Genomic DNA, 18,961 nt, shown 5'->3' on the forward strand with positions numbered 1-18,961 from the left:
GAAAAATCCCCTGGGTAAAAACCAGAAAACCCCCAGCCACCCCTGGGTAAAAACCAGAAAACCCCCAGCCACCCCTGGGTAAAAACCAGAAAAATCCCAGCCACCCCTGGGTAAAAACCAGAAAAATCTCCTGGGTAAAAACCAGAAAACCCCCAGCCACCCCCGGGTAAAAACCAGAAAAATCCCAGCCACCCCTGGGTAAAAACCAGAAAAATCCCCCGGGTAAAAACCAGAAAAATCCCCTGGGTAAAAACCAGAAAACCCCCAGCCACCCCCGGGTAAAAACCAGAAAACCCCCAGCCACCCCTGGGTAAAAACCAGAACCCCCCCCCCCCCGCCCGGGTAAAAACCAGAAACGTTTTAGGCCTGGGCTGAAAACGTCTGATGTTGGGTTGGAAAAATATCCAAATGTTTCGAGGACGCTGCTGCTGCTGCTTCCCGGAAAAATGCCAATTGAGCCAAAGGCCCAATTTTCAGTCAAAAGAGTTTTGCGGGAACATTTTCACCTGCCCCATTCACGGGGGTGGGACTCTGGAAAATCCGAGGGGAGGGGGAGGTTTCCTAACTGAGGCCAGTCGGATAGGAAGCAGCCGGAAGGCTCCAGAGCCGAGTACTCACTGGTAAGCAGAGCTTAGGTTAAGGTTCCTCTTCAGGCCGAGTTGCTGGGTGATGTTCATGGATGGAGGCAGGTTCCCCGGAGTGTCGATGAACTGGACAGCGGGGGGAGAGAGGAGACATGAGGAGGGTCCCTGGTGGGGTCTGCTGGAGCAGAGGGGGAGCACAGCTGTGCTGGTCCCCGCAGTGGGGAGGGAGGGAGAAGGAAGCGGTGAAGGGAAGTGGTTCTACCTCAGGGAACTGGCTGGAGCAACGCACAGAGAAAGGCGCCGAGGGAGAAAGGCCGGCGGAGGAGAGCGCCGGGGCCGGCGGAGGAGGGCGCCGGGGGGCTGGCGGAGAAAGGCGCGAGGGGCTTCGGAAAGCAAGGAGCGGATGGGCTTCAACGTCCAGGCCTTTAGAGATCCCCGTCTCCGGGGCAACCCCTCACCCCAGCTCTCGGATCATGGACAATTTCTTGGACCTCGTCCCCTGCCCCTGTACCTGGGCACAAGGCCACTGTGACCTGCCCCAGCCGGGGCTAATCCTGACACTGCTGTAACCCACAAACCCCCGACTCTAAAGGGGATTCTTCTTGCGCCCCCTCTGGGCTGGTCTCTGGGCCGAAAGTGACCCCCACCTGCAGTACTAGGGGCTAATTTACCTCGCAGCCCCCACATCCCTGTTCCACACGGAATGGCCCCCAGAGCCGTGGGGTAGCTCGGCCCCCCCCCTCCCCACATCATACGCCACAGGCCACGCCCAGCGTCCTACCCCAGCACACACGTCCTGTGCGCTGCCCTCTGGCTCCCACATTTGCACCAGGCTGAGCACCCTGATACAGGGGTCCTGGCAAATGCCCCCCAGTGGCCTCTGGCCCATGGACTGACCCTCGCAAGTGCTGTTTTGGGTTCTGCTGGTATGTGGTACAGCCACAGCCCCACACCTGGGATACCCAGTACAGCCACAGCCTTACACCCTGAAATACTCACCCTGGCACTACACCCTGGTGTACCCAATACTACCACTGCGCTACACCCTGGGGTACCCGGTACTGCCACCACACTATACCCTGGGGTACCCTGTACAGCCACAGCACTACACCCTGGGGTACCCAGTACAGCCATAGCACTACACCCTGGGGTACCCAGTACAGCCATAGCACTAACCCCTGGGGTACCCTGTACAGCCATAGCACTACACCCTGGGGTACCCAGTACAGCCACAGCACTACCCCCTGGGGTACTCAGTACAGCCATAGCACTACACCCTGGGGTACCCAGTACAGCCACAGCACTACCCCCTGGGGTACCCAGTACAGCTATAGCACTACACCCTGGGGTACCCACTTAGTACTACACCCTCGGGAACCCTAATACCACAGCACCACTCTTTGGAGTACCCAGTCCACCATAGCACAAAGCCCTGGGGAACTTATATGACACCCCACAGTACCCAATACTACCAGTACTACCAATACTACCACATTCCTCCCCCTGGGTGCCTTAATGTCACAGCAATCCCCCTGGGGTAGCCGGTACTTCCACAGCACTGCCCCCTGCCTTAGCACTAGCCCCTGGCCCTTCCTCCCCTGCTCTCGTGGACGCACGGGGATGTCTCCTGGTCACTACAACGGTCCATGGCAGGTCGACACGTGGTCCCGGATTCCCTCCCTCTGAGCCTCTTCCCTGCGCTGGGAGCCCTGGGCCCTTTAACCGGCGTGGGAGCTGGCCGCTGGGCAGGAAAAGGAGCGCTGCCAAGGGGAGCAGGGGCTGCGGTGACAATCAAACGCTCGCTGTCGTGCGATGGGGTGTAGCGGACACGCTGGGGTGATCCCAGCGGTGAAGCAAGGCAAAGGGGCGGCCGGGGGCCTCGCCGGATCCTTCTGCCCCGTGCGGCGAGTGCGAGGACACGCAGGCCACTGCAGCGCAGGGCGAGGTGACGGGACTGATGCTCTCAGCACAGGGACCCGGCTCCAAGGGGGTCTGGGCCAAAGTCACCCCTGGGGAGCTCTGCTGCTCTCAGTGGCCTCCGCAGCGATTCATGAAGGGGGGGGCTTTGAATCGATTTGCAGCTAAACGTGGCTGTGGTGCGCCTCTGCTCAGGGCCGTGCGTGTCACAACAGGCCACGTCCTCGTGTCCTCTGGCTCCTTTCACCAGCCCCTCGGGAGGCAGAGGGGATGCCAGTGTGATCGGCAACTGAGAGATGCCTCAGGGGGCAAGTCGGAGGCCTCGGAGAGGGAAATGGGCCGTTCTGCTGGCTGGACACGGAGTGGAGCAGGCGTGTCACGGATCTTCCGTCGTGTCGTGGCACGGGAGGCGTTTTCATACCCCTGCACGCTGACACACACGCAGTTACTGCTGCGCATACTCACACACACATTTACTTCTGCACACGCTCACACACGGACGCAGTTACTGCTGCCGACTCACAAGGTACGTCTAAACTACATGGCTCTGTCGACGGAGCCATGTAGATGAGTTTACTCGGCAAAGGGAAATGAAGGGGCGATTTAAATAATCGTTGCTTCATTTACATCAAAATGGCCGCCGCGCTGTGCCAATCAGCTGTTTGTCGGCTCAGCGCGGCAGCCTAGACGGGGGATCTGCCGACCCCAGAGCCCTTCGTCGGCAGATGGAGGCATAAAGGATCTGCCGACAAAGGGCTCTGGGGTTGGCAGATCCCCGTCTAGACTGCCGCGCTGAGCCGACAAACAGCTGATTGGCACAGCGTGGCGGCCATTTGATTTAAATGAAGCAGCAATTATTTAAATCGCCCCTTCATTTCCCTTTGTCGTCCTGCTTAATCTACATGGCTCTGTCGACGGAGCCATGTAGTTTAGACACACACGCGCGCACACACGCACACAGCGACTGCTGCGCACCCTCTCAGGCTGGCTGGAGGACACTTCCGAACAAGCTTGAACTTAGCCATCTCAAATCACCATAGAAATACTCGTGGTGCCGGGTGGCTTTGTACAGCCTGCCCTGCCCTGCCTTCATGGATCCTGTTATTTGAGCTGGCCAGATCAAAGCTAGCATAGGGATCTCTCCGGATGCCGCAGGCCCACCTCTGGCTGTGCTGGAGACGTACCCTCCGCTAATTACTGTGGTAACGGAGAAGAGAAGTTTTTACAATGAAGCAAAAGGCTTTCAGTTGAGTTGTCAGTTGCCGGCAAGTTGCTACCTGCCAAGCAGAGTCATTCATGTCCTGATTCACACTTATCCACACTTGTGCGAACGGTTCCGTCCCCCGTGTGAGGATTGTAACCCCAGCGCCTTCCCCATCCCCAGTACTGCCCCCGCAAGGACTAGATCTGACTGCTTTATGGCCCCAGTACACCGGGCCAGTATAGCAGCCACGGGGCAATGATAAACAAAAACCAGACCACACCTCTGTGATTGTGCTAGAGAACATGAGTGTGTGACATGCACTGCAATGCGCGTGTGAGAGCTGAGGTGTATGCGTGCCCTGAGCGTGCAGCGGGGAATGTGGCAAGAGTGTGTACGTGTGTAGTAGGGAGCATGCAGGCGTGTGTGAAGGGGTGTGTGATTTGAGCTGGCTAAGTTGAAGCTTGTTCGGAAGTGTTCTCCAGACAGCCTGTGAGCGTGCGCAGCAGTCACTGCGTGTGTGTGAGCCTGTGCAGGGGGCACACAGCAATCACCACAATGCATGTGACAAGGAGCGAGCGTGTGACTCAGCCCTGGGCCAGTGGGTGCAGCCAAGGTGCCCGGCTTGCCCAAGCTGGTTCTCCTGCCTGGGGAGCTAACTGTGCCCTAGCCTGTACCCGCACCCCCTGGAAGCAGGGACCCACCTTGTAAATCTCCCGATTGGCCCAGTTCTTACACAGCAGCGTCTGCACGTTGCCCCCCACCAGGAACGTGGCGAAGACCAGGAGAACCAGGAGCCCGGAGAAGAGGAAGCTGAAGCCAACGCCGCTGTGAGAGAAGGAGCTGCGTTACAAGGGGGCAAGCTGGGAGCTGCCCGGCTTCTCTTTGCAGCCCCTGGGGTTGGCAGCATGTCTCCGCAGCTGCACGGACCCCGCTCTACGCTTCCTCGCCTGCACTGGGAGGCACTGGCTGCAGACACGCCGGGCGGGTTAGCGTCCACGCGTCTCAGGGCAGATCTGCACAGCGACGGTTGCCCTGGGCCAAGGCAGCTCGCCATGAGTAGCATCTCCCAGAGCTGCCTCTGTCCGCGGTGAGCCTGGGTCCGCAGTGGGCAGAAGCTGCTCCACGGTAGCAGTCCCTGTCCGTGGGGGCCGGGGCTTGAGTGCCCCGTGGACAGAAGCTGCTCCACATCCTGCAGAGCAGCCTCTGTCCGTGGGGCACTCAGACCCAGCACGGACAGGGGCTGCTGCCATCCCGTGCTGCTGCCTCTCTATCAGAGGCAGCAGCGGGGGCGGCAGGAAGCCGGTCTGTGCAGGGAGCTTGGTTTTAAACTGGCTCCCTTCACAGACCAGCTTGTGCCTGGCACCTCGCACTGCTGCCTCCGAGACAGTAGCGGGGTCCGCCCAGGACAATTGAACAGTCGTGTAACTGCAAAGATTTGGTGCGGTCACACGACTGACCAGTCACCCGCCAGCTAACGGCCCTCGCCCCGGCAGCAATTTAAAGGGCCCGGGGCTGCGGGCGCCATGGTGACAGTGACGGGAGCCCCCCGCCCTTTGGAATCACCAGGCCCTGAGGCACCTGCCTGACGGCAGCTTGCCACCCAGCCAGAGGATCCCGCCCCCTCCCCACTTTGCGTGTCACCAGGCACCTCCGCCCTTTAAAGTGCCACCTCCCCATGGAGAGCCTCCCGCCGAGGGGGGGCGGGGTACCGGCCACTCCCCATGCTGTGTCCCCTCACTGCGGGGACCAGAGATCAGCTAGTCTGGCCGGCTGCAGAGCACCGGCCACCCACACCACAGAGAGTCTCGCCCCCCTCCCCCCGGAACTTGCCCCCGCCAGCCCAGCCACAGCCCTTACACCAAGAGGAGTTTGGCCCCAGCCGCTCCTCTGCATTCGTAGTCGCTGGGATCCTCCCGCCTGGCGAGCCCCCACATCCCGAGGGACAGGCCCAGGAGGTTGCAGACCACCACCAGCAGCACCACGGAGCACAGCAGGATGCCCACAATCCACCTGCGGAGAGAAGAGGCAGAGGGGTCAGGTAAAGAGCGAGTCCCCTCTTCTGCCTCACCCCCCACCCTAAATTCATCCTCAGGCCCGAGCCCTCAGTCGCTGGTAGCAGAGGCAGGAAGTCAAAAGCCTCCCTCCCAGGGGGGCAGACTGGAGCCATGCACCTGCCTGCCCTGGATCGGAACCGAGCGCCCCTGGACGTTAGGGCGCTGACACGGCCGCAGAGCCACCCAGGGCCTCTTGGCAAGAAGTCGAGTGACCACCGGGAAGGTTTCCAGCCTCGGTGAACTCTCAGCAGCCAGAGGGCTTTGACCCAGGAGCAGCCAGTGCTGATATGAGACACTGTGGACCCCTTAAAGAAGCACGATACACTGACAATGTGTGTGGAACTTCTGCGAGTGGTGGGCCAGCAAAGGATAACAGCCTACTACTGCTTCCAGCTAACAGAGTGGCTCCCTTAGCTCCAATGGTAAGAAGTGGGAGGTTGCCACAGGGGATAGGACCATTCCCAGAGGCTGAACCAGGAAAATCGCTACGCTGCCTCTGATTTCCCTTCCCCTGGTTTTATACAGGTGTAACCTGCCTGAATCCTGAGTCCCACTGGGGTGAGCCTCAGATCAGGCTCCTAGATTCAAACAGCTGCAGCTCCTCGCCGTTACCTGTATCTTTCATAGTGTGTCACCTCCTGAAGGTAAGGGCGGCTCCTCTGCTCTGCCTGCATCAGGGCGTCCGTCAGGGGCTGCGTGTGCCTGGCCACGGGGAAGCTGTCTGCCAGAGACTGAAGTTTCCCGCTGGCCTGGTTCACTTCGTCCTTTAGCTCTGCAAGGTGAGAGGGGGGAGGCAGGAGGGACTAGCCCTGCAGCTGGCATGGAGGGGGAGCAGGCAAGCGTTGGTCCTTCTCTGTGGCCCAAAGAAGCTTGATCTTACAGGCCCAGTCACAAAATACATCCGTCCTCTGGGGGGCACGGGGCCTCTCACCCCACCTGTGCCAGAGTCCTAGAGGAGCCTGCCCCTCACCCGGTGCTGGAAACACACCCTGACCCCAACCTCTGCCAGATCATGGTGCTCGGACCCATGTCGCAGGTACGGACCCAGCTCTCGGGCTCAGATGGCGCATAGGACCCAAGTCCTGTACGTTTGCTGGCCTGTGCCAGAGCCATTTGCCTTGTGTGGACCGTAGGGGGGGTTGGGCTCAAGCCTCAGCCCGAGGCTGGTTGTTACGCTGCAGTGTAGACGCACACGCCGAGACTCCCATTACCCCAGGCTGCAATGGATAGGACCTTGGCCCGCGTTTCAGGATAAGTGCAACTCCCAGCTTTGCAACTGATGTGCTGGGTGACCTTGAGTCAGTCTCTTACCCTCCCACGTGGTCTGGCCTATTTCGACTGTCTCCTACCGTGCCTGCACCAAGCACCGCGGGGAGCTGGTCTCTGCTGTGGCTCTTTGGCTGAGTCCTTTACTTTCTTAAGATTTACTGCCCTTCAGTATTGCTGCTACTTGCTCCTATTTCCAGGGGTTCGTGACCCCCGTATAAAGACTTGCTTGTTTCTTTCGGCTCCATTGGACACAAGCAGGATAATTTCCCAGGCCCACAGGCTCAAAGGTGCCCAACTGCCACTGGAATCAGTGGGACTTTCCCTTTTATTTGGCTCTGGTGAGGCCACACCTGGAGTACCGTGTCCAGTTCTGGGCCCCCCACTATAGAAAGGATGTGGACGCATTAGAGAGGGTCCAGCGGAGGGCAACCAAAATGATTAGGGGGCTGGAGCATATGACCTATGAGGAGAGACTGAGGGTATGTCTACACTGGAGTAATGTGAGTTCGAACCAATGGGTTCCGGTGCGTACTTCCTGGTTCGAATCAGCTGTGATTCAGACTAGCGCACCAGCGAGATCATGCTAACAAAGCGTGGGATATTTAAATCCCCACCTCATTGACTATTTCGAATGCCTGCATTTGCATCCCTAGTTCAAACTAGGGTGCAAGTGTAGACATACCCTGAGGGACTGGGGTTTGTTTAGTCTGCAGAAGAGGAGAGTGAGGGGGGATTTGAGAGCAGCCTTCAACTTCCTGAAGGGAGATTCCAAAGAGGATGGCGAGAGGCTGTTCACAGTGGTGATGGATGGCAGAACAAGGAGCAATGGGCTCAAGTTACAGTGGGGGTGGTCTAGGTTGGACATTAGAAAAAACTATTTCCCTAGGCGGGTGGGGAAGCACTGGGATGGGTTACCTAGGGAGCTGGTGGAATCTCCATCCCTAGAGGTGTTTAAGTCTCGGCTTGACAAAGCCCTGGCTGGGTTGATTTAGTTGGGATTGGTCCTGCCTTGGGCAGGGGGCTGGACTTGATGGCCTCCTGAGGTCCCTTCCAGCTCTACGATTCTATGTTTATATGACCTGGTGGCTAAATTCCTTGGAGAACGTGGGCCCCGGTGCCTGGCCGGTGCACAGATTTAAGGAAACAACCGAGCAAGAAAGAACAGAAGTAAAGTCCCCAAGAGCACCGGGGGTGCCTGTCCTACCAGTCTGCAGCCACACTGGGAACAAAATGGCTGCTGGCTCTGCAGACAGGCTGTGTTCGTAGAAAGGCAAGAGGCAGTTCTCAGGACTCAACGGCAATGGGGTTTTGTAGCTCCCAGGCCCAGAGTTCGGAAGCGCAACACGCCCCTGGCCATGGAAGGGCTTTGCTCACCCTGCACGAGCCGGGCCATCTTCCCCACAGTGTGGCCTGGGATGGAGTTGAAGGTGCTGTTGCCCTGGAAGAGCAAAAAGAGATGTGTTCTCCCCCAAACCGGAGCAGCTTTCCAGTTGGCAGATCAGGCCCAGGCCTCGCCGGTCGCCTACCTGGCGGATCAAGTCTGGGAAGTTCGCCTTGGGGAGACTGCGCAGCGTCTTCAAAACCTTTTCCACCGAAGGAACCTGCGAGAAGAAACCATCGTTCCCTGACGGGCTGAGCTCCCCTCTCCGGCTCGGCAGGGAGCCAGCGGGCGTGGCGGGGGGGGGGGGGGCGGGCTGAGGGAGTGGACACAGAGGGACCAGAGAGACCCGTCGCCCCCTCAGACTCGCCTGCACTCACCCTCCTGTAGTCGGCTCCCAGCTCCAGCTGCTGGGCTTTGTCCAGCGCCCTGGCACAGGATGTGCAGCGCGGATCGTCCAGGAGGGAGAGCGCGCTCTCCTTGCGGCCTCTCAGCGCCAGGCCCAGCTCGCCCTGGTAATGAGTCAGCGTCCCCACGGTCTTGTTGAGACTCTCCATGTGGTGCCGCGAGTTCTGTAGGTCTTAACGAGAAAGCCCGAGGCTCGTGCTGGCGCCGCTCCATCTGTACCGCTCTCGCCTCGCGGGCAGGCTCGCCCCCATGCTCCCCTGCCCGGCCGCTACCCAAGCAGCTATGGGGCCGCTCAACAGGCTGCCGAATTCAGCACGGGTGGCACCCCCACCCCTCCAGGTCCCAGCCTCTGGCTAGAGGCCAGACCAGGGGAGCAGATCAGAGGAAGGTCTGAGGGTCGGCAGCAGCTCCCGGAACAGGGGAGACACAATTATAGAATTGCCAGGAATCTGACCCCATAGGGCACGTAAGGGTCTGTCCAAGTGTCAGGATCTGCCAGGCTCGGGGATCTTCTTCCCAGGTTTGTCTCACCTTTGGCTGGGGAGTGGTAGCTGCGTTTGCAAACTTGGCCGCGTTGCTGAGCGACACCCCCGGACAGACTGGCATCAGCCTGCCTGGCCTGGTGGATGGCCCATCCCGGCTGTACAATGAGCCAAGGAAAGGGGCCGGGGGATTCGCCTTAGGACTCGGCAAGGCACGGAGCAGCGTCAGCGGACAGAACTGGCTTTCCCACGCCACGTGCCGTGACGCTTGTGTGCGGGACACAGGGGCTATGTCTACACTGGCGGCTTCTTGCGCCAGAGATATGCAAATGAGGCTAAGCGTGGAATATCGCCGAGACTCATTTGCATACCTAATGAGCGGCCATTTTTGCAGAAGAGGCTCTTGCTCCAGAAGGAGCGTCTACACTGCTCCTTCTAGCGCAAGAAAAACCCTCTTGTGCAGTGCCGTTCTTCCTGAAAATAATCAGTGTAGTATATAGGGTGTCATAAGGAGGAGGGAGAAAACTTGTTCATCTTGGCCTCTGGGGATAGAACAAGAAGCAATGGGCTTAAACTGCAGCAAGGGAGGTTTAGGTTGGACATTAGGAAAAAGTTCCTAACTGTCAGGGTGGTCAAACACTGGAATAAATTGCCCAGAGAGGTTGTGGAATCCCCATCTCTGCAGATATTTAAGAGTAGGTTAGATAAATGTCTATCAGGGACGGTCTAGACAGTATTTGGTCCTGCCATGAGGGCAGGGGACTGGACTCGATGACTCTCGAGGTCCCTTCCAGTCCTAGTATTCTAGGATTCTATGATATTCCACGCTTAGCCTTATTTGCATATTTCTGGAGCAAGAAGCCGCCAGTGTAGACATAGCCAGCAAGTAGCAGCCCCATGGCAAAATGGAGAAGATGCGGCTGCCGTTTATATTCACTTTGTCTCCCTTCCTGCTCCCTGCCGCTGGACGAACGTTCCTACAGACTGAAGCTCTGAAGGAAGGACGGACGGACCCATCCATGCTGGTGATGTTCTTCCCCAGGCCGCAGACTCACCAGTTCTGCTAAGAACCTGATGCCAGGACTCTGGCGTCTCTGTAGGTAGCCGAGCGCTTTGCCATTTAACAAGGCTCCTCTTATACTTTTTTCTTTACAATAAACCTCGCGTGTTAGCCCCTAACGCATTGGCTGGCCGGTGGCATTTTGGGCACGATCCGAACGAGCAGTGAGCTGGGAACGTGGCCGACCCGCTGGGCAGAAGGACGTGCTGTGGACGTGAGCTGAGTTTTGAAACCACTTCTCGCTGTACTGGACCTCGGTGCTGACGGGGAGCCAGGGAGCTGGCAGGCAGTGAAGGAGGCTGGGGGGTTTCTGTTTTCAGCTTCCCAGTAACCAGCATGGGGGAATCAGGAGCCAGTCTGAGACTGGGCGGTGATTTCACTTCAGTGTTAACCACCAGGGTTGCGGGGGGGGGGGGGGGTCTGCTCTCCCTTGGCATTTTCAGTGAGGGCTGCCACAGGCACCCTGGGTCACAGGTGAGGGGTGAGATGGGGGGCCAGCCCCTGCCCAGTGTGGGGCAGGGACCCCCACGGCAGGCAGAGGTAGCGGTTTGGACCCTTCCCCACCCTAGCCTGGCATGAGAAGGCTCCCCTGGTCTGGAGTCAGCCCCTTTCGTTTCTGACGCCAAGGGGGACAGGTCGTCCCGCAGGAGAAGCCAAGCCTCCGTCTTACCTTGGGCTCTGCCCTGCACGGCCTCCAGCGCTGAGTGCACCTGCTCCTTCAGCAGCGAATGGACCGAGAGGCCGAGGCTGCGGCTGATGCCTGAAACGCACCCAACGGCCCTACATGAGCGGCTGCCGCCGGCCTCCGTGGGACGGGCTCGCCACGGGCGAGGACGCCACACGCTGCAGGCAGGCCCCGTGGCGTAGGCGCTGGAATCGGGGTCCGGGAGCCCAGCCCGGTCAGCCCTGGCCCTGAGCGTACGGACGCGGCGTGTCTCGTAGCCCCCGTGGGCCGTAGCCATTCCGAGGCGCTGCCCCTCACTAACACACGCAAAGCCGGCACGTGGTGCCACGCCAGCTTCACCGACTTCCATGCCGTTGTGCCGGCGACTGAGAGCAGGGGCTGGCCTCGTCTCCACCTTCTCCTCTCCCCGGCGGCCAACCTTGGGGACCCTCTCCTGGCTCTCAAGACCCCACATCCACCCAGGCCTGCTCAACATCTCTCCAGAGACTGGACAGCCTCGGCTGGCTTGACCTGGTAAGGAAGAACCACTCCCAGCTCCACACAGGCTGGGGTGAGGGCCAAGGAGATGCCCAGAAGCACTTGGGGCGGGGTTAAAGCAGCCCTGCTGAGAAATCGCTCCTTCTCATTTCAACCTGTGGAACTCCTTGCCAGGGGAGGCTGTGAAGACCAGGACTTTAACAGGGTTGAAGAAAGAACTAGATCAATTCATAGCAGACGGGTCCATCAGTACTTATTAGCCAGGACCCTAGTCTCTGTTTGTCAGGGGCTGGGTGACGGGGGAGGGATCCCTTGGTGACTGCCTGTTCTGCTCACTCCCTCTGGGCATTGGCCGCTGTCGGCAGACGGGATCTGGGCTTGATGGACCCAGTGTGAGCCAGTCTGGCCGCTCCGACGGGAGGCTGCTGTGTGGTCCAGTGGGGATTTTCCTGTTGCAGGGCAAGTGCTGAGGGAAATCTGGTTCAGTGGGGGCAGGGGAAGGGTTCTGCCACGAGCGCCAGGTGACCAGGGAGGCCGGACGCTGCGTATCCAGTGGATACAACCGGGGCTGAATGATTCGACTCTGCTCCCCGCCAAATGCCCGGGAGCTTTGCCATGGATGGTGTAAGGGCCGTGCAGAGAAACCCGTGAGAACTGCGCCGAGGGGAGGCCTGGGACCCAGGGTCAATCGCGGAGCCGCGCTCTCCCCCCAGTCTCCCAGGGAGGAGGGGGGCGGCTCTGGCCCAGAAGAGCCAGTGGCCAGACACTCACTGTCCAGGTCGCTGATCATTTGCTGCCTGGGCACCGCAAACTGCTCCACCACGGACTGCACCCCCTGCCGGAGAGACAAGCGGAGAGGTCTCAGCCCCCGCAGATGGCGTCAGCAGGGTCACTGGCTGCAGGGGGCTCCCCCGCTGGCCCCTCGGGCATGGGTCATTGTGCTCCCGCCCGCGGGTTGGTCTGTTCCACGCAGCCGTCCCCATTCTGCACAGAGACGGCCCAGGGCATCCCCCCCCCCCCGGTTCTCCTGCGGGGTCGTCCCACAGGCTGTGCCCCATTGGAGCGTGACTGTAACGAGCAGAGTCAGCTGACTGCGGCCAAGGACGGGTCGTGGTCTCCGGCATGTGGCTGCCAGCTGGTCCCGGGGGCTGTCACCACGAGCAACAGCAGGCCGGGGTCCCCTCTCCCCGGCGCCACGGTCGCTCACTCCTCCCTGCCACGTCGTGCTCTAACCACCTCCTAGCGAAGACAAGGGCTGAGACGGACGCTGCCAAGAGCTCCCGGCCCCGGCCCTGGCTTCTCCACCCACCACGCAGACGGGGGATCCCTGCTTCCTGGGCAAACCTTGGCCCAGCCTTGGCCGGGGCGCAGCCCCAAACAATCGCCGATGAATGCTACGCAGCCACGGCTCTCGGCTCACGCCCTAGGCCATGGGCTCTCAGGCCAGGTGCTGGGCAGGGACCCAGCCCACGGGAGGGCTTCTGAGAGAGATGTCTGGACGGCACCCCCTGGGCCTCCCTTCCAACACAGCTCCAAATCATCGCTGGGTGGGCCCCACTGCACTCGCCAGGACCACGCAGGGTGGCTGGGGAAGCTCATCTCTCCAGCCTGCCCCAATCGTTAATCCAGGCCGCTGGGCAAAGCCTGAAGGCGCTGGGGATCTGGGATGATTGAAGTCCTCCCTCCCGCAGACCTCCTCCCGCCCCTTTTCAGCCCCTCCGCACGGGGCTAGGGGCAGTGTCACACCCTCACTGGCTTTGCTCCCGCTTACACCCAAACCTCCGCTCAGCCGGCCTGCCGTGGGCTAAGGCGGAGCTCCGGGGGGCCATGCCAATCCCCCTGAACTAGCACCTGGGATTTCACCCTCAGGGGATGAAAATCCCACTGTGCAGCTCACGAATTCCACCCTCCAGTCCATGGCTTCCCACGCAGCAGAACCCTGGCCCCCAGCAGAGGCCCAGCCCCATCACGGATCCCTCGTCCGCCCAGCACCCGACCTGCCATTGATCCCCCCTCCATCCAGTGCCCAATGAGCCACGGATCCCCCCTCCGCCCAGAGCCTGACCTGCCACGGATCCCCCCTCCGCCCAGTGCCCGACCCGCCACAGATCCCCCCTCCGCCCAGTGCCCGACCCGCCACGGATCCCCCCTCCGCCCAGTGCCCGACCCGCCACAGATCCCCCCTCCGCCCAGTGCCCGACCCGCCACAGATCCCCCCTCCGCCCAGTGCCCGACCCGCCACAGATCCCCCCTCCGCCCAGCGCCCGACCCACCACGGATCCCCCGTCCGCCCAGTGCCCAATGGGCCACGGATCCCCCCTCCGCCCAGCGCCCGACCCACCACGGATCCCCCCTCCGCCCAGTGCCCAATGGGCCACGGATCCCCCCTCCGCCCAGCGCCCGACCCACCACGGATCCCCCCTCCACCCAGCACCTGACCCGCCACAGACCCCCCTCTTCCGCCCAGCACCCGACCCGCCACGGATCCCCCTCCGTCCAGTGCCCAATGAGCCACGGATCCCCCCTCCGCCCAGCACCCGACCCGCCACGGATCCCCCCTCCGCCCAGCACCCGACCCGCCACGGATCCCCCCTCCGCCCAGCACCCGACCCGCCACGGATCCCCCCTCTGCCCAGCACCCAACCCACCACGGATCCCCCCTCCGCCCAGTGCCCGACCCGCCACGGATCCCCCCTCTATCCAGCACCCGACCCACCACGGATCCCCCTCTGCCCAGCGCCCGACCCGCCACGGATCCCCCCTCCGCCCAGCACCCGACCCGCCACGGATCCCCCCCCCCCACCCAGCGCCCAACGTGCCACGGATCCCCCCTCCGCCCAGCGCCCGACCCGCCACGGATCCCCCCTCCGCCCAGCGCCCGACCCGCCACGGATCCCCCTCTGCCCAGCGCCCGACCCGCCACGGATCCCCCCTCCGCCCAGCGCCCGACCCGCCACGGATCCCCCCTCTGCCCAGCGCCCGACCCGCCACGGATCCCCCCTCCGCCCAGCGCCCGACCCGCCACGGATCCCCGCTCTGCCCAGCGCCCGACCCGCCACGGATCCCCCCTTTGCCCAGCACCCGACCCTCAGAGCAATAGGGACACGGGTGCATCTGTGCCCTGCTGGCTGGACTGCGCATTGCCCTGACTGCTGGGCCCCTCCCCGGCCTTTCCTGGCTCCGTGCTTTCCCCAGCACATCGCAGAGGTGACATGTGTCATCCCCAGGCTCGGGGGACATTCATGCTGATTTCCATGCCCTGGATTCGCGCCTGTCTCCTTGCATTAGCGCACCGGCCCTTGAGCAGCCCTGCTGTGGCCGTGACTCGGCAGCCAGCTCGGCCTGCCGGGGGGCCCTCGGCCAACCAGAGCAGAAAGTGGCTGACATGCCGGCCATGACAGAGCCTGCCCTTGGGCCCTGGGGACCCGGCTCTGAGTCAGCCCTCGCAGCACGGGCAGGGATTGCAGTGGACTGTTGGATCCTGGGGCCCAATGTATCCATCCTCATACAGACCCCTCGTCTGATCCACCCTCGTAGTACCCGCGCCTGTCTCCCCCTTCGCTCCTGTGTCCATCTAGCCTCCCAGCACCCCGCTGGCTGGAGACTCCCGCCCGCCCGCCTTACGGACTCTCTCCGTCCACCGTGCCCCTCTCCGCGGCGTCCGCCTGCCCTGGCCTGAGAGCAGCTTGTTGATGTCGATGGTTTCAGCCCGTTTGCCCCACCGGGGAGAGCAGGTACAAGTGCTGGGAGCGCGTTTTGTTTTCTGGGCGGCACAGCGCTCGGTGCTCCCTGGCTCCGGGCAGGTTCCTGGAGACAGGCAGCCCCAGCTCCCACGAGGTGGTCCTGCACGCGGCACTTTTTACCAAGCGAGGGGGAGAGGAAGGTGGTGGGGAGGAGCAAGGGGCAGTGGTGCTTGGGGTGGGGGAAGAGCTGGCATGGCAGGTAGGGCTCCCAGGGAAGGGGTGTGGCAGCCCCCCACTTTAAGGAGCGCCTGCTGCTCCTGACGCACCATCCCCCTCTCCTGGGCTTCCCACTCCGGACCTGAAGCCCCGGGCTGGAGCAGAGCCAGGCCTGCTGGTGCCCGTCCCTCTCATGCCCTTCTAGCCAAGGTCTGCAGAAGCCCCACAGACTAGGAAGGAGACCTGGGGCCTAAACAGGATTCCAGGGAGGAGCAGGATGCCGCAGCATCCCTGACGCAGCCTGGGAACCGGGCCCCATCCCTGCTTGCCTCTCCATCCCCAGCACAGACGCACCCGGCAGCCCTGCGCAGCTACTGGGACCGTTCTCCCGGCCCTGCAGGCTGACCGCCAGCAGGCCGGGCGGCTCCGGCTCACCTGCGGGATGCTGCTAACGTGCTGCCTCAAAGTGCGGAACGTGGCTGGCACGGCTCGGGCGCCGGGCTCCATCTGCTCCTTCACCCAGTGGTTGGCAACGAAAGCGCAGATCACGCCGGCCCTGCGGGGGACGAGGCCAGACCAGGTCACCTGTGCGCAGTGCCCCAAGGCGACCGAATCGACCGTCATGGGCTGGGCCGGGGCCAAGCCCTCAGCTCCAGCGCTGGGCTGGCAGGGGCGGGGCAGAGACGAAGGGCCGCAGGGGCAGGTCCGTGGCGGGCCAGGGCTCAGTGGTGAGACTAGGGGGATGGGTCACTGGGGACGAGGGAAAATGGGGGGGCTTGTCCTGGATGGGTTGAAAATTCAGCTGTGACAGCCAGTGCGCCCTGGATCCTGCATGGAGAGCCTCAAATGCCCCTTTCCCTCCTGCCCCAGTGCCCAGGAAGTGCCCAAAGGGAGATGAGCCCCAGCGGCCCAGCCCTGCCCCCATGTGCTGCCCTACGGTATATTGTCCCCTCTCGGTGCCCCCTGGACTAGCTCCCCTGCGCCATCCCCAGTGAGCACGCGGTTTGCCGTCTCCGCTCCCCGCCTCCCGCCCGGCGCCCTCACTCACAGGAGGATGGCGGTGGTGAGGAAGAGGCAGACCGTGAGGAGGTTGCGCCAGCAGGCGAGGGAGCGGCGATAGGCCTTGATGTGCCCCCCGCAGCGCCGCCGGCGCCGGCAGCAGCAGAAGCACAGGCCGGTCACCGGCACCGCCACGAAGAAGAGCGCAGCAATCACGGCGCAGACCACATAGCCCACCTGGTAGTGCACCACCTAGGGGCGAGTGAGCAGGGGCCACCTCAGGGGGGCCTTCCCTGGCCCCACTCCCCTGCCCCACTCTCCCCTTGCCCTGGCCCCCACTCATCTCCCACACCCTCCGCTTGGTCCACCCCACTCATCCCCTTGCCATACCCATCCCCTGCCCTCCTCTTGCCCCACCCTTTGCTCCTCCCCTGCCCTCCCCTTGTCCTGCCCATCCCCCGCCCTCCCTTTGACCCCCCCCCAACCCCCCCCCCCGGCTCTACCCTGCCACTCGTCCCCACCCCCTCCCCTTTCCCCAAAACTCCTTGCCCCACCCCTCCTGTACCCTCCGCCTCAGCCTTCTGCACACCCCACACAGCTCACCCATCCGGCCCCTCCTTCACCCGCCCTCGTGCACCGAGGGAGTCCTGGTGCCCACCCAGGCAGCCTGCAGTGCCAGAGCTGGGCCCCAGGCAGAGACCCCCCCACGAGGAGCGAGTGAAGCTGGGCCATGCCGCCCGGGAGGGGTACAACCCCCCCCCCCCCCCGCCCTGCTCACCTGAGAGGTTCTGACTGAGGACGGTTGATTCAGGGCCACCCGGAGCAGCCCTGTGAAACAAAACAGCCCGTGGAACATCCGAACCGGCCGCCGTCCCCCCACGTCTCCCTTCCACTGGCGACGCTCTTTCCCGCTGCTTTGCCCCCGCCGGTAGGCCGTGGCGGTGGGTTTCCACGGGGACTCGGGGCCATTGGTGCTCAGAAGCCCCCCTCAGGGCCCCGCCCCCTGCACGCCCAGCACTAGCGCCGGGGCAGATTTCTGAGCACGACTTCTTCCCTCCCCCCAGCAGAAAACGCCAATTGGGTGACCCCCAGCCTCGCCCCAGTTTGGAATTGCTTGGCCCAAAGCAGCACAGACCACACCGGAGGGTTCCTGGCCTGTTGCTCTGTCCCACTTCTCAGCTGTTAGCCAGGGGAACGGTTCCCACAAGTCGTTAACGCCAAAAGGAGTTTTCCTTTGATTTTCCAGTCTGCTGAAAATGTCGTTTGGCGGTCGACCCCCAGCCAAAACCTGCCGCCAGCACCGCTCCGATCAGCACCCCGACTGCCGGGACGCCCTTCCCTGAGTGGGCCCCTTTCTCTGGCACTGGGGGGGGCAGGCTGCCCCCCAGCTCTCTAGCCCCCCTGTGGCTCACCTGTGGGGAAGGGGTTCTGCTGGATCACATCCAGGTAGCGCCGGACGATGCTGTAGAGCGGATCCAGTGAGCATGGGACCCGGTGCTGGGCGGGGACCCGCTGGTCAGCCCCGATCTCCAGGAACTGGTGGACGAGGGGGTTCCCAGATGGACATTGCTGGGAGCGAGCTGGTTCCAAGAGAACCCAGGCCAGGGCCAGAGACAGGGGCAGAGGCAGAGCTGACCCTGAGCCCCGGGCGCGTCTGGCCGGAGGGGCCGGCATCGGCTCTGTCACCTGGATCACAACGGAGCTCCAAGGAGGCCCAGTCTGGAGGAGGAGTCCCCTCCCGCAGGGGCTGTGCCTGGAGGCTGGGGAGCCCGGAGGTCTCCGTGGAGGTGCCCAGACCCACTCAGCGCTCCCAGCTCCTGCACATCCCGGCTCTGGCCCGCCCTCCTTGCCAGCTGATTGTCTCTGCTCTCGGAGAGTCTATGAAACTGGCCTGACTGGTTTCATGCCTGGGGGGGGCTGCGCTTCCCTCTGCTCCAGCAATGGGGTGGGGTGAAGTGCTTCTCTCAGCAGCTGTTCCCGGCCCCTTTCGCAATCCGCTCTCCTGTCCCGAGCCGCTGAGCGGTGCCCGCTTTCCCTCTGCAAGGGTGGCTGGAGAGACCAGCAGGCCCAACGGGGAGGGAGAGGAGACAGGGGATGTGCGCTCCCTTTCTCCCTGCCCCCCGCCCCTGCTCCCCGCAACTGGCAGTGCAGCCCCTCATGCCTGGGGTACTGTCAAATCTAGGGGCTCACCCCAAGCTGGGGCCGGTGGCATTAAATAGCCGATTCCCAGCGAATGGGCGGCTTAAAGTGCCTGTAATCCCAGGTGCCATGCAAGGCCTTGTCTGGTCCTCTCTGTGCAAGTCACAGCCGCCTCGGGGCTGCTCTAAGTTACGCTCTGCTCCCCAGGGCTCCAGGGAACAACAGCGCAGCTGGAGCACACTGCTGTGACCCCGACACACCGCCCTTGGGGAGGACATGGAGAGCCAATAATCCAGTTCTGCTCAGCCAAGGAAGGCACGTAGGCTGGGGGGTTATTCCTTGGGGGCTGTTTCCACCCACTTTCCGATCTCGTCACACAGGCAAAGAGCATCGGCCTGTTTGGTTC

At 62.5% G+C, this 18,961-nt stretch overlaps 1 protein-coding gene across 1 annotated transcript in view; it reads right to left on the reverse strand.

Moving 5' to 3' along the window:
- PROM2 (prominin 2) overlaps nucleotides 1-18,615 on the reverse strand; it is a 37,672-nt gene extending 19,057 nt beyond the window's left edge. Inside the window, exons 1-13 of the mRNA XM_075910694.2 lie at nucleotides 17,829-18,615; nucleotides 17,195-17,244; nucleotides 16,466-16,668; nucleotides 15,853-15,973; nucleotides 12,290-12,353; nucleotides 11,027-11,116; nucleotides 8,787-8,986; nucleotides 8,555-8,629; nucleotides 8,403-8,466; nucleotides 6,372-6,531; nucleotides 5,563-5,715; nucleotides 4,407-4,530; nucleotides 619-710 (exon numbers count right to left, since the gene is read on the reverse strand). Of these exons, the coding sequence (XP_075766809.2) occupies nucleotides 619-710; nucleotides 4,407-4,530; nucleotides 5,563-5,715; nucleotides 6,372-6,531; nucleotides 8,403-8,466; nucleotides 8,555-8,629; nucleotides 8,787-8,986; nucleotides 11,027-11,116; nucleotides 12,290-12,353; nucleotides 15,853-15,973; nucleotides 16,466-16,668; nucleotides 17,195-17,244; nucleotides 17,829-18,090 (1,658 nt within the window). The 5' untranslated portion in view covers nucleotides 18,091-18,615. The remainder of the gene's footprint in view (nucleotides 1-618; nucleotides 711-4,406; nucleotides 4,531-5,562; nucleotides 5,716-6,371; nucleotides 6,532-8,402; nucleotides 8,467-8,554; nucleotides 8,630-8,786; nucleotides 8,987-11,026; nucleotides 11,117-12,289; nucleotides 12,354-15,852; nucleotides 15,974-16,465; nucleotides 16,669-17,194; nucleotides 17,245-17,828) is intronic.
- Nucleotides 18,616-18,961: the final 346 nt, after the last annotated feature.

This window comes from Pelodiscus sinensis, chromosome 28 (assembly GCF_052426305.1).
Source record: "Pelodiscus sinensis isolate ZL-2025 chromosome 28, ASM5242630v1, whole genome shotgun sequence".
NCBI lineage: Eukaryota > Metazoa > Chordata > Testudines > Trionychidae > Pelodiscus > Pelodiscus sinensis.